A 14,544-nucleotide genomic window follows, 5' to 3' on the forward strand; every position below is an offset into this window, starting at 1 on the left:
TCTAACTGTTTGGTGAAGTGTTGTACATATTTTTGAAGTCTGCCTGTGGAATTCTGTGTTCCGGGTCTTTTTGCCAGTAGTTTTCTGAGGTGTTCAGTGCTGGATGCGTGTGTATAATTATGTGTCAGAAGGATGATAAAAAGGGAAAATAGTTTCACAACCAAAACAAAACTTTTAGTGGTAGCAGACAGATATTTAGATGAAGACTTGGAAGTAATTGCTAAGACTTCTGTGTAGCATTGTAGTGTCTATTTTAAAAATATTCTTATTTCATAACATTACTTCCTGGAACCTTCTACAGGTATTTCTGTATCTTCCTTCAACGAATTTTATCTAGGTGTTCCTCATGCATTTTCAAGACCTCATCATCTGTGACTGATATATTCTTCCAGCTGAAGCATTTTGTTTTTTTTCAAAAGCTAGCACAGCATGTTGAGCAGTTTTGGTGGTACAAAGAGTATTTGGAAAAAGCTTTCAAGAATATTTTAACGAGTCTGCAGTTCACCGGAGATAGAAGAATGGAGATTATAAAAATGAAAGTATTTTCAGTGAGACATGCTTTTATAGGGGGAAAAAATAACCATTCAGCAACAACAGAAAAGTGTGTTTATGTATAGCCATTTTTTGTCGCTTATGCTTTGAATCCACATTCACCTAATTGCTAACATTTGATGAAAAAGGTATTTGTGCACAAAGAAGTTGCTTTTGTTGTTGTTTGAGGGTTTTTTCTACCTTTACAAATTTGTCATTTTCTTAATACAGAGTTAGGGTTTGGAAGTACTTGTTTCATGCTGAAAAAAAACTTTCGGGGAAAGCTTTTCAGTTTTAAATATTACATTGTAATGGCTCATCCACATATAAAGAATCTGTATTGTTACATTAATAGCTACTGACATAAAGACAGTTTAATGCATCCCACTTGGTAAATGTGACAGAAAAAGGTGGTACCTAATAAAATGTTTGTTTAGAGTTGTGTAAGAAACCCAGCTTACATAGTGATTTCTCTCTTCAGTAGGTCGAAGATCTCTTCTTTCTTCAGCCTATGTGGATAACTCAAAATGGGAAAAGAGAAAGAAAGAGGAGCATAGCCTAGGTGAGAAAAGTTTGTTTCGTGTCTCCCCTTTGTCCTGAGCTCATTTTTTGCTGTTTTGTCATCTGTAAATCCTTCGAAATAAAAAAGTGTGTGAAACAATATGCTTCTGAGCTTCTATGTCAAAAAGCGCTCAACATGTTAAAAATTTGACATATGTATTCAAAGCTATAGTGCTTTAGTTAGAATTTGCCTGTTTACTTAATGTTTGGTTTCTACAAGCTGATTTTTTTCTTTTACAGCTTCCAAAGTGTATGACTCTCTCTGGCTGATGTCTTCATTGACATTGTTTTAACAGTACTGCAGTGTGAAAAAAAGCTATTCTATAAGTATTACAGTATAATCATATTTAAAGACATTTTTAAAAGGGGAAATTTTTGTCAGGGTTTTGCAGTTTCTTCTTGAATTATGGATTTTTTTAGGAGGGGGTGGGGAGTGGAACTGAACTTTTCAAGAAGTTATATGTTAAACTGTATCTGCACATGGTACTGAGATCTGTGGAAATTTTATAGATAAGTTATTTGTCTAGATTACATTTGAAATGACATTCCCCTGTCTTTTTGGTGGCTATGTTAAATAGAAGGCATCTTGCAAAGCATTTTTCCATGCTAAAGATAGATTTTCATTATTTTGTACCAAAGTGTTTTGGAGACTCCTTAATTCATAGTCTGTTTTCATTCCTGGGCCCCTGAGTTGTGGTTGTTATTTGCCTTAGAGATTGTGAGGCCGAAAGAAGAATCAGCAGGTGAAATTCAGGGGCTTTTGTCAGGCAGGAGGACAGACAAAATGATCACACTGATGTTTTTTATGCACTAAGTTGTTTCTTTTATGAATGAGCATCTAGGTGGGTATCGTCAACATGTTGTACTGTGCATGAACCAGGAACAGCCAGTGGGTCCTCATAACTGTAGCTTGGAACCTGCAGAGACTGTTAATACCTTGTTACACTTTGCTGTCAGTAGAACTGCTCATGCAGTGTATTTTGGGCTGGAGCCACAGATTTGTGCCCTGGGATACATTTGAACTAGTCACCTCCAGGTGAAAATGGGTTCTTACTTTGACAAATGTCATAGCCAGTAGAAGTCCACTGTAGAAGAAAATGTTGTGCTGGTGCTCGTACAGTCCATGTTTGGCTTTCTTCAGGCCTGGCGAGACCTTCTGTGGCTGTTTGGCAGGCACAGTTCTTTCCACTCCTCCGCTGATGATCTTGAGCCAAAGCAGATGTCTATTCCATGATTTTCAAAGAGCTGCTTTGCATTTTCATTTTGTGTTCACAGAAAAGAGAAAACAAGTTAACACGGTGTCAGCTGTATTAGCATTTTCAGAAAGGAGACAGCCATGCAGACGTCTGCTCTGTAGCTGTCAGGTGTATGGTTGCACATACAATCTTGTCTGTACTAACTGGTGATTACAGCCAGAGTGAGTTCCTTGTGTTGAGGACATGCTCTTTTATTTGTGTCTTTCAGACGTTGTTTCAGAACTATTGTTATGCAAAACTGTGTTGTGAGGATACTTTTAAAGGAAAAAGAAGTATTTTTTGATTTCAAGTCAGTTCCATTTCTCTGCTGCAATGATGTGCTATCCCAGACACAAACTCATTTACTTGTGTCTGTGTAAGACATGCTTTATTGTCTTCTCTGCAACCTCAGTTTAGAATCCAGGCATGAATGAGTTTAGCAAACTTCAGTACTGAAAAATGTATGGGAAAGAGCAAAACTGTATTTTGTGTACCAAAGCACTTTTGTTCAAGAAGTTAGGAATTGAAAATGTATTAATTTGGAATTTGCAAACTGCTTGCTGGTTGGAAGATGCCTCCTTAGAAGTAATTTGAATTCCACTTATTAAAAATGAAGTACCAAGGAAAGCAGAATCCCAGGGGATAGCAGAATCCAAGTGAGACAGGAAATTTGGGGTTTTTGTTAGAAAGATTCACAGTACCTAAATTGGTTCATCTGCAACACCAGATGGCGGTGCTGCCCTTACAGACATGAATGATTTCCATTCGAAGCCTTGTTCAGTACAAAGCTGTTGTTCTTTCCAGTTATGTGGAAATAGAGATAAATGTGGAACATACAAATTTTTAGGGCAAAATATTTGCCTTGGCCTTTATATTTTAATTGGTTCTTTAAAATAAAACAAGACTTTCTTTATAGCGCTGGTTAGCCTGTGAATTAAGGTGTTAGCTCTGCCCATCACTGCCAGGACAGCTAAGCTGTCCATCTCAGTTATATCGTCATTCCCCACCACTGGATCAGAACTCTGTCTTGAGTGAACCACTTCTAAGAATACAAGGGTATAAATATTGTAAAAGTGACTTTACATGGTGGCCAAATGTGCCACTTATTGATAATGTGCTACTTGCTGATGTGGCTACAATCTGTGGATGGGTACACCCTGTAAATCAAACTGAAACTATGATAATTTCCGAGGCCACCAAACTAGTATTAGAAGTTATAACCACTGACTTGGAAGGTGAGGGTCAGTATTTCCCCAGTCATTGTCCTGAGCCACCCTGTTGCAGACAAAAAGATGTTGAGTTTCTATGAACAAATGAAAAAGGAGTGAACGTGGTATCTCATATACCAGTGTTCTAGAGACAACTCTGAAGTCATGGCCTGAAATTAAATTACCTAAGCTTCTATTTATGGTTTGTTTTGTTAATTTAAATTCATTGGATTCTTGAATATGCAGTAATACATTTTTAGAGAAGTTATATTTATGGAGTTAATCTTGTAGAAGTGTGTTTTTAGGCAGCATGTATGAGAGATTGTAGAGACTAATGTTTTTTTTTGATGAGTCAGATAAAAGCATTTGCAACATGTATCTGTTAAAATGTACTTAGAATTTTGATTTGGCCATTAAAACACTAGTTTGGTTTATACACCAGCGTAAGCACTCAGGTTTTACCACCAACAATGCCAGGAGGCTTGGGCATTCAGATGCTTGGGTTCTAGTACTGCTGTCAGGATCTTTTAACTAAGAAAAAGCTTTAATCTTGATTATTGAATAGCAACTTATGGAGCAGACTTGATTTAAAGAAGGTGGCTGAGTTATTTCAAATTATGAATATGAGGAAAAAAAAGTCTGGTTTTAGGTGCTCTTCACAGAAAACAAGCTAGGAAATAATTACTCATTGCTAATAATTCCTGTAAGACTACTAGTGCAGAAGCAGCAATTTATCTGAAAACAAAGCTAAATTTCCCATTATCTTCATTTGTCTGCTATTCTTTTAGATTTAATCAGCCCTCATTTTATTGTTACTCTTACACTGGAGATGATAGATGAGTGTTTCACATTTATATGGAGTTCATAGATATGTGCTTTCTGTACTATAGATCTGATGGAGAGTTTCAGCTTTGTAGACAGCATTAAAGGTCAGTCATTAAAATTCTATGTGTGAACTCTCCTAGAGGATGCTGTTGTATAATGGCTAACAGTCTTGTGATCTTGTATTCATGGCATTTTATCAATTTGGCTTATATTCTACTAAAGTAGTCAGTGTTTTCTAAAGTGGGCTCTACATCTTCATGAGCACCTAGACAAAAGAAATGCCAAGCTCAGGGCTTGAGAGTGGCCCAAAAAAATGCTCATAGGGATCACCTTGTAGTTTTGTGAGAGTGGTGCATAAGAAAAACAGTTCGGGATTAGGTAAATGAACTCTTGAGTCTCAGGTCCATGTTGCTGTGTCATCAACCATACCAGATTTTGGATTGTCATCAACCATACCAGATTTACCACTTCTTTCCAGCGGTCTCAAAATGGAGATTAAGAATGGTGGATGACAGTTGACTTCATTCAGTTAGGCAAGGACCTACCCAGTGCTTTGATCTAGATAAGCTGAGTTGGTTGCAGCACCCCTTCTTTTTAACTTCTAGCGCTATTGGGAATGCTCCCTCTGTCTCTACCCATGGGCTTTATCATGTCTTTTGTGAGTTCTGGAGAGATGGGTGATAAAGAGTCAAATACAGACACTTCTTGTAAGGATATTCCCATATAAGTTTCTTTACCATTAAAAAATTCCATCTTTTTTTAGTGGTTATCTTGTATAGCATGGCTTTGATAACCCATGTCACCTGAGCATCTTGCACTGTCTTTTGTGCGAGCAGGTACTGGCCTTACTAACTTTGCCACAAATTTCCCTTTGCTTTCATAGTCATGAAAAGTTTCCCTTCCCTCAGCCAGAAGATAAATGCCCATTTTGTGTTTTGAAGAACTCCTCAGGAAGAAAGTTGTTATGTAAACAAGGAATACTGCTATGTGGCAGACAGCAGTATTGTACAGACTAGGAGTCAACTCTTCTATTGCAAGTCAGGGCTCTGTCATTTTACTGAAGAGAAAACTTCATCCGTGTGCTGTAATTTGACAGATTACCTGTAAAGTCAGAGTAGCAATGAATGTCATTTGTACTGTTAAAACTGTACCCTCCAGTGTTCTCTGCAGTACAGGTGTGTTTTTAAAGTAAAAAATAGTGAATACCACTTGTTTCGTGGACAGCATCCCTCAGAGACACGGCATGTTACTGATGTGGTGCTGCAATTTCTGCTTACCTCACATTTCATTGACAGGTGTGGAGGCAGGATGACCTTTTTGGAAAATTAATGGGAAAAAGGGCCAACCCATCAGCTCATCAAGGATGGCCAGCGGTCATCTGAGCCGTCATCATTGCTGAGAGGTGTCAAAGGAGTGACTCAAAGGAGTGACTCACTTAGTAACAGTTACAAAGGGTGAAGCAAGTTCCAAATGTTGCAGAGGGAATATGTTAGGTTCCTGGTCCTCAAGATGGAGGAGAATAGCAAAAAGGAGTACGATTGAAGTCTCTATAGGTTATGGATTTGATATCATCAGTTCATGGTCAAACAGATGACATTCAGCATATGTTGAACAGTTTACTCTTTATGAGTCACGTTTATTTTCCAGGAGCAGTACAAAACTAAACCTTCAAATTAAATTAATTTAACTTCCAGTTAAATTCATTAAATGCAATGGCTGGCTACCTGTTCAACAGTCAGAAGTTTAAGTTCCTGCATGGTCAGATTAATATTGTTGTATGACTGCTGAAGCAGAATGCTATAAAGTTACTTAGCTACTGGCACAGTGCCCCATTTGATTAACAGGATTTCTTTGGATTGCTGTTCATGACTGTAAGGTTTATCAGTATGGTATTACATGTTTCTGTGTCTCATTGTTTTACCATAAAATAAAAGTCCATGCATAAAGCACTGTCCAGCATGTGCTAGGCTTGAAAGCAAGTGGGAATTTTAAGGACATCTGCTGAGTTTTTGTTTTAGATTACTTACATTCGTTGTACTAATTTCATCCAGCACATTATATATAGAGTAGTTTGCTTTTTTCACCTCCTTTTCTAATAAGTTAGGATCATCACGTTGAGAACTTTTTAATGTATTATTTTCTGTTAAAGTGTTCCACAGTAATGGAAAGTACTGTTTTCATAAAATTTCAAAATGAGTCGTTACGAACCCAGAATTTGATTTCATGGACACAGGTTCTATTCTAGGTTATATAATGGCTCTGCAGATTTTCCTGTTGTCCCAGTTGATTAAACACACTCTTTTTCTGCTTTCTCCAGCTGACTTAGCCCACTTAATGGACAGAACCTATGAAAGAAAACTGCCTGTCAGCTCTTTGACAGTAGCCCGGGTAAGGAAATAAATCCCAATCATAAAGTGGTAGAAGGGACTGTGGAATGCTTGTGTAATCAAGTGAGCTGAGAGGTGATAAATGATATCACCTCTTTTGAGAGTTCTGGGATCATAAATGTCTTGTTATACTGTTAAATTGCTGTATAAAGCTGTTTTATTGATAGTTTGTACTCGCTAGTTAGTACCCAGACCATAGGGTCTTCAAAACAGAATTTTTTTTTTCTCGGTAAAATCAGGCCTCACTGTTACTGGGTTATGTGTTTCCTGCCTTCCTGTCTTTGTGAGAGCTTTAAAGCCTCCTGAGGCACTGATATAAGAACCCAGGCAGCTAAGGGAATGCATTGAATTAGTCCGCTGCATTGTCTGTCTTCCTCCACTTCCAGGCTTCTTTCAGAGTGAGGCAGAGGTGGACATATTTTGCTTTTATAGTTTTCTTTCATTGCAGCAGACTGAGGCAGAACAGATGCTGACATGGGTTAAGCAAAGCCACTACATTTACTGAGATTAGTAACCAGTTCCATCCTCTGGATGGGTTAATCTGGAAAGGGGGGAGGAAAAGCAGAGATACAGGATCTGTTTTTAAATTCCCTGTGTAAATGAGTGTTTGTAATGAACAGGAAAATAAATATGTCACTTGTTTAAAAAACAAAACAGCAAACTAATTTCAGTCTTCAAAATTACCCAGAGAAGCTGAGTTACCTCAGTAAATATCCCTAATTAGTAATATCACTGATTCGGATAATTTGCACCACTGACTGAGGTGTCACAGAAGGATTTGTTCAGTTACAAGAGCAAGCATTTATACAGATCAAGCATTCTTGACGATCGCTTCTGAGACAGTGTCCATGAGGGATATGGGTGTTCCTTTTCTTTTTATGAAGATTTATTCCTTTCTTGCTTTGGGCTGACCTCCCTGGAGAAATGGCATTTTCAGATTGTCAAACAGCACCACTTTCCAATACCTGGAGCTAACATCATATTCTTTTTTTCTGAAATGTAGGGAAAGCACACAGGCATGGTATTGCCATGCTCAGAAGATGAGATCTCTATGTATACCGCATGGAAAGAGAATTAAGAAATGGGAGACAAAATACCAGGCAGCTGAAGTTACTGTTTTTAGCTTAGGCTTAGGGTAAAGAGAAGTACTGACCTTGAGAACATGTTTGTATATTCTGAACTGAAGGTATTATATTATGAAGATGCTGTAGAGTTCCACATCTTTGTTTATGTTAGTAAAACTTACAGGAAAACAGGATTCACTGTTAACATAAGACAAAATCTGGTTGAAAACTTGGCTTGTATTTAAGTAATTGATAGAACTGGGAGTTTTGTAAGAAGACAGGATTGTAAATGAGAGGACAATTGTGCTTTACAGCATGGGGGTTGATTTTTTTCTTACCATTTATAAGTATAGTGAAATACAAAATGTTGCTGTCCCTATGCTTCAGAATATGTAGTATGAATAGGCACAACTGGCAAACTATAGGGAAAAGAATATTTTTTGGAAAAAGAAATGAGGCATGTCAAGACTCACTCAAAATTGTGGCAAAAATGTAAGGATCTGAATGTACGCTTAAAATAAAGGGTGTGACTAAAGAGCAAAAGATTTGGAGGAACAGCAAAATTACAGGGCTGTAGGTATTTAATCATCAGATGGCCTTCAAGGTGCATAAAGTTTCTCAGAATTAAGGAAGGGAGTTGTCTAAGTTTAAAAAGGTTTGAGTTTTAGCAGTCTAGAAGAAACCAGAGTTAGGAGCAAGCAAAGATGTGAAGAATTACAGTACTGTCAGACAGCTAAATATGCCAAACAAACGTGTTTTGTTATTGCACTTTGTTCTAATATGCTTTGTGTGAGTGCTCCCCTTTTAAGCTTTTATTTCTTATTTTTTAATCAGTTTGTTGACAACATTTCTTCACGAGAAGAAGTGGATCAAGCCGAATACTACCTTTACAAGTAAGCATCTTTTCTTCCCAGCATGAACTTTAAGTTGTACAAGTAAATACCATGAAGTCTTGTCCTTTGCACACTGACCGTTTCCAGCTTCTTGGCTTTGATTTCTGTCTTGCAAAATATGCACATCTACTTGTCTTGCGCCTCACAGCCAAGGGCTTTCTTGGCAACCTCTCCATGGCTATGGCTGCCCTTCTCTGGAGCTCTGGCATGTCTCCTGTCATGCACGTTAATCTGCGATACTGAACTAGCAGCTAATGCAACTTCCAGCTGTGGTTTACATTAGAGATGCTGAAATTACAAGGAATCATGTTTTTCACAGTTTTTCCTTCTGAAACTTTTTTGTTCTCTGAGTCTATATTTATCTAGATTGGCTATATGATATTTACATGTCTTAAGTGGAGGACTCAAGGAAGCTTGTTGCCTTAGAACACCAAAAAATGAAAATGGTCATCCTGTGGTAATGATCAAGTTGTGCTGGTTTGGGCAAATTTAGAAATACAACCGCTGAGAGAAGGCAGGTCACCACCCCTCCCCCACCAGGTTCAGGAAAAATAAATTTTCCTCGAAGGAAAGTGAAGGAGATAAAAACTATTTATTTAACAAACACACGGGAAAAGGAAAATAATGCTAAATAATAAAATGTTGCTGTGGAGGAAAACACCTGGGAAAGCGTTCGAGTCCTCCCTTTGGTCTCCTCGGAGCTGGGGCTTGGCCCAGGGCCAGGCCCTCTGTGCTCAGTGGCAAGTCCTCCAGATGTGCTCTGAAGTTGAAGCAGTCCAGCAGAAAAGGGAAAAAATCTGGAATTCCAGGGCGGGAAAAAAAACTTCAACTCTCACTCTCCGGAGAAAAAGAAACTGAACAACTGGTCAAAAACTGACCCGGGAGCAGCAAGCTGGGTGCTTCCTCGCCCCGCTGCCGCAGCTGGGAAAAAAAGAGTTGCTATCTGTGTGTGACCTTGAACAAGCTGCAAACTGCTTTGAAGAAGTTTTGCTCAGTTTTTCGTTCTCCCTCTCAGGTTCAGCTTAGAGGCACGGAAAGGCCCAAGAATTAATTTCTGGGCATAGGGCAGCGATATGGGATACACATCATAAGGTCACCCCAAGACACAAGTCAAGGCTGAATGAAATACATTATCCCCTTAGTACTTCTGTGTTTCCCAGATAAGCTGTATAGTTCACTTTATGCATGGGTTGTTAGGGTTTTCAGTGACTATTTTGTGTTGATTGAAGTGTACAGGGTACCTTTTCTGGTAGTGTCAGGTTGAATGCTTGCTTGCTTTGTGTCAGTACCTCTTAATATTGACTTTAAGAGGGTAGCAATTCTTGCTGATCACTAGAATAAATTAGTTCTTTTATGGTGGTTGCAGACATGTTTTGAGAACTAAGTTTTGTGAAGGAGAAAGTAATGCATCCTGTCAAAGCACATGAGAGAGCATCCTTACAAATAATGTCAGGTTGTTATTTGTAAATAATAATGATGGGGTTTTTTTAGTTATGGTGTTTTCTGGATAGCTGGTTTATGTATATGCACAGTTTTAAGTACGTGACTGCATTAGACTTCTGATGTCCCTGATTCTGTGGTGCTGTTGGGACAGTATCTGAACCTCGGAACTTCAAGATGGAAACAGTAGAAACCCAGCTGGTTAATACTAGCAATATCCTGTAGTTTAAGAATAAAAGTAGGAAGAAGAATCTTTTACAGAGGGGAGGTTAGTGGAGTTTTCATTCCTTTTGACCAAGATTTCATTAGTCATATCAGAATCTGTGATCAGAAATCAGTTCTCCATCCTGCAACAGCAGACATGGAAACAGGAGAAGGTAAAGCCAGTTTCATGCAAGCCCTCTAGTACCTTTTAGTGACATTCTTGAATGCTTTATATTATGCCACATGTACTTAGGTCCTCTCTGATGGAGTCAGGCACTCTAGGGTCAGGGATTCCAAGAGACCTTTGACTTCCCTGACATGCAAAGGAAAGTGTGGTAGTTTTAATTGCTAAGTCTCAAAATGGTACAGATAAAATCCAGATAGTGAGGTGTCTGTAATGTATCTTACAGATTCTTTCTTCTTGAAAAAAGAAGTTCAGAAAGAGTGACAAAAAATTAGAAGCATAAAAAATGGTCCATAGTAAGAGGGAGAGAATATTGTGGGAATCTCTTAACATGTAAAAATATCCTTCTTAGTCTTAATCTGTGCCTGGTTAGTACATCAGGTAAAAATAAAGGATTTCTATCTTTAAGTACACATTCTAATGGAGAGAGTTGCAATTCAAAAACAGTTATGGTTATTTACTATTTTCCTAAGATAAAATTTTCCTCTGTCTGGTGAGAGTATAGTTAGGTGCATATAAATATAATCATTTGCCATTGATACAGATTTTAGTAGTCTGTATGGAGAAAATAGAAAAGTATTGACTTGTTACATGGCCCGTCAGACATGCTCTGGCTGGAATTTTTCTTCTGTGTGTCCCTATAATGCTGCTTTGTTTTGGTGTTGCAAAATGGTTAGTCTTTTGATGATGTTACCATCAATTTTCAAGGAGACTTCATTCCAGCATTGATCCATGAAACTATTCTCAAAATGGATGTGTATGCAGTTAGTGAAACAGCGTAGAGAGGTCTGTAATTAATGTAAAAATCCTAATAATAATAGCATTTTCTCTGTCAAGTGAGAATAAATGTTCTGGCTTCAGGATATAGGAGATCTGGTGGGTATTTGCAAGACCCTTTAGTTGGTCTTTACATTTTGCACTTAGGCTGGAGGTTAAATGAAAGACATTTTTATAAAGATAGGTCTTTGCAGCTGGGAGGATGTTTGACACTGAAAAGTGTCCTGTGTAAATGGCTACACCATGAAACATAGATGAGGGGGGTAGAGAGGGAAAGTTAAGAAGCAGCGAAGCTTTGACAAGGACAAGAAATCTCTTTTTCTGCCTTAACGAGAAGGTTCCAAGCACAATTTTTCTTTTTATTTAAGAATAAACTTCTAAACAGGAGAAAGGCAGTATCAAAGTAAAACAGGTTTCATGTCTGTTTTTTATGTTTTACGTCTTCTGAGGTATACAAACGCATTGCAAACAAGTGTCATGCATGTGGCCTGGTAAGTTGACTGTATGTGCATTTGCTTGAACATAAATAATCAGAATGCTCCCAGAGTCCTTTGGTTTTTCCCATAGCTGCTTGTAGAATAATAGAGAGGGGAACTTGATATCTCTCCCCAGTGTTTGGTGCCTCTGGCAATCTGAGGTGAAGGGTAAACAGTTCCAAGGCCCCCTACACGATTGGAAGATGTTCCTGATACAAAAGGCAAACTACCTGTGGGAAGAATCAGAAGGAAGTAATGGCACTTCCGTGCTTGCAGTGTGGGGTTTTCTTGAAGACGGGAGTGACAGAACTTGTAATTGTTAGCTTCGTAGACTGGAGACTTTTCTTCCATTATGTGAGGCTCAGAACATATTTTCAAAAAGTGTATTCTGGAGCATTAGTATAATGCATTTACGAAGCCAAAATAAGATATATGTATTATATTTAGACCTGTTTCTATTTTCTATCCATTTGAAGCAGTGGATTTCCAGCCATACTGCCTCCACAGAGGATCTTGAGCTCTCAAGAATAGCTGTGTGGAAACTGCTATGCTACATTGTGGAACATGTCAGTAAGATGGTAAAGGCCAGTTTGAGGCATGATGTCATCTTCTTTCAGTGCTCCTCTTTTTGTTCTCCTCTGAATAACTCCCCCCCTCTGTTAACTGTCAGACTTTAAAAAAATCCTTTCATCTCCTAGGATCCCAACAAAAATTCTCATCAGAATGCAGAGCACTTTCAGCCAGATCAAAGATCTGCAGTTCGCCTTACTTTGTCCTGTCTCACTGAGATGTCACTATTTCACACATCAGGGTGTTTTTCATTTGATTGAAACATTAGCATAATGAAGAGAGGTTTTGTGATGAGGTAACTGCTGATTTTGTATGTAGGTTTTATGCCAACAAAGATTTCTCAATGTGTGTGAAAAGAATTGGTGAAGTTTTTATGTTGAGATTCCTCAAGAGAATTTTTAATTGCATTAAACCCATGACCCACCATGTAGAAAAAAGTATGCGCGCTGTCTGCAGAATGTGTTTATATGTGCATGTGCTCTGCAAATTCTTGCACAATCTGCCTAAATCTTTTTATTACCTTCCTGTGATTGGTAATTGGATTTTTTGAAAACAGACCTGTTTCTGCAGACTTCAGGATTTATTACCTGGGGTCCATGCTTGATTGTAATCACAAAATGGGACAACAGCAAATGATTAGAAATTATTCTTAAATGTAATGTCTTTTATAGAATCATAGAATTGTTTAGGTTGGATGGTAGTAAGTTACAGTTTTGAGGCCTGATTTCAGCCTTTAAATCATTTTGGGACTGTGATCTCTGTACATAGGAAATTGTGCTTTTTCCTAGTAATACCTGTGTATCACTGCTTAAGGCAACATTACGTGCAAAATAAGTTTCACCTGCACTCTTCTATGCATGTCTGTTCTGTGGGTGCAGAAGTTTTGCTTTCATACCAGTCAAGCAGTTCAGTGTCTAAAAATGTTGTTACTCTAAAGTATTGTTTATAATAAATTATCACAATGGACCAAAAAAAGTGTATTCCTGAATGATATTTACATGGCATTCATTCTCTTTGTTTCTGTATATAAATCTACTGTACATAATGACTACCATTAACCTGTTTCAGCACAAATAAAAGAGATGTAGACACAGTCCTGTAACGTATTTAATTCTTCCTTTGAGATGTTCTCATTCTCTTAAGACTGTAGGTGAAATAGACTTCATTAACTGGTCAGGTCTTGGTTTTCAATGCCTCTAGAGAAATATTTGGGTTAATAAAAAGGTATAAAAATAAATGAGTCAAAAGTATCTGCCTGCTATTCAAGTTATGCTGCGGTTATATTTTGAAATGATACTGAGAAGTAGTGGAAGCATCTGTAGGGAAAAATATACCTTGTAGGCAGAATGGTATGTTTTACCAGTTTGGATGCCCCTCTAGGTGGAGTGTTCTAAAATAAGTTCATTTGCAAAAGATTTGGGCAGTTCTTCAGCAGGTAGGCAGGCACAAGGAAGGGAAACACCAGAGAGATTTACCTCATTGGAATATTTACTTATTTTCATGTGAATGACAGAAATACTAGTGTTTAGTGCTGTTCCACTATGGTTGCCAGTGTGCGATGCTGCTTTATGTCAAGAAATATTGGTAACTATCCAAGCCAGTGCTGTCAGATGTAAGTGTTCTGGCTGTACAGACTGCACTGTGCTCCTGGCTCCAGCATTCACTCATTTCTGCACTGAGGGGCACAATTTCTTACTCTCCCTGTCATCTTTCACAGTTTCTTTGTTGTCGTCTGTCTGTGGTTTGTCACAGTCTGAACTGTCGGAATCTTTGGAAAAAACAATTAGTAGCTATGTTTCAGAACTCAGAGCCGAATTTCAGCAAACCTTTTCCTGTAACCACATCAGATTTCAGTGTGCTCAGTGTAACATGCTGTGAAGTGCAGGAGAACGATCAATAAAGATAGCACACTGAAGAGCGTTCAGAAAGATCTTTTCCTGTAATACATGCCTTTTCAGTCATCTGCTTTTCATCGTTCATCTGTCCTTTTGAATACACTTTTCTGTAAACTTGGCGGAAACTGGACAAGAACTTTCTAGGCACTGCATATAAAAGCACAAAAAGTTGGAAGGCTTTCCATCAACACTAATTTTTTTTTTTTTTGTGTTGCTGACACTAGAAGGGTAAGCATTTGGATTTTAAAACTTCTTATTTAAAACGAGGAAAAAAAAGGATTCTTCTACAAACAG

The 14,544-nt window shown here is 38.1% G+C and overlaps 1 protein-coding gene across 2 annotated transcripts in view; it reads left to right on the top strand.

The window, feature by feature from the left end:
- Positions 1-14,544, top strand: part of MRPS27 (mitochondrial ribosomal protein S27) — a 43,664-nt gene that overhangs the window by 943 nt on the left and 28,177 nt on the right. The window contains exons 2-4 of one of the 2 annotated variants that reach the window (XM_082300841.1): positions 1,016-1,093; positions 6,678-6,748; positions 8,646-8,704. In XM_082300841.1, coding sequence (XP_082156967.1) covers positions 1,016-1,093; positions 6,678-6,748; positions 8,646-8,704 — 208 coding nt within the window. Of the gene's footprint in view, positions 1-1,012; positions 1,094-6,677; positions 6,749-8,645; positions 8,705-14,544 lie in introns of both variants that reach the window. The other variant, XM_082300840.1, reaches the window with a different exon arrangement.

Source organism: Coloeus monedula (assembly GCF_965178545.1).
Source record: "Coloeus monedula genome assembly, chromosome: Z".
NCBI classification, from domain to species: Eukaryota; Metazoa; Chordata; class Aves; order Passeriformes; family Corvidae; genus Coloeus; species Coloeus monedula.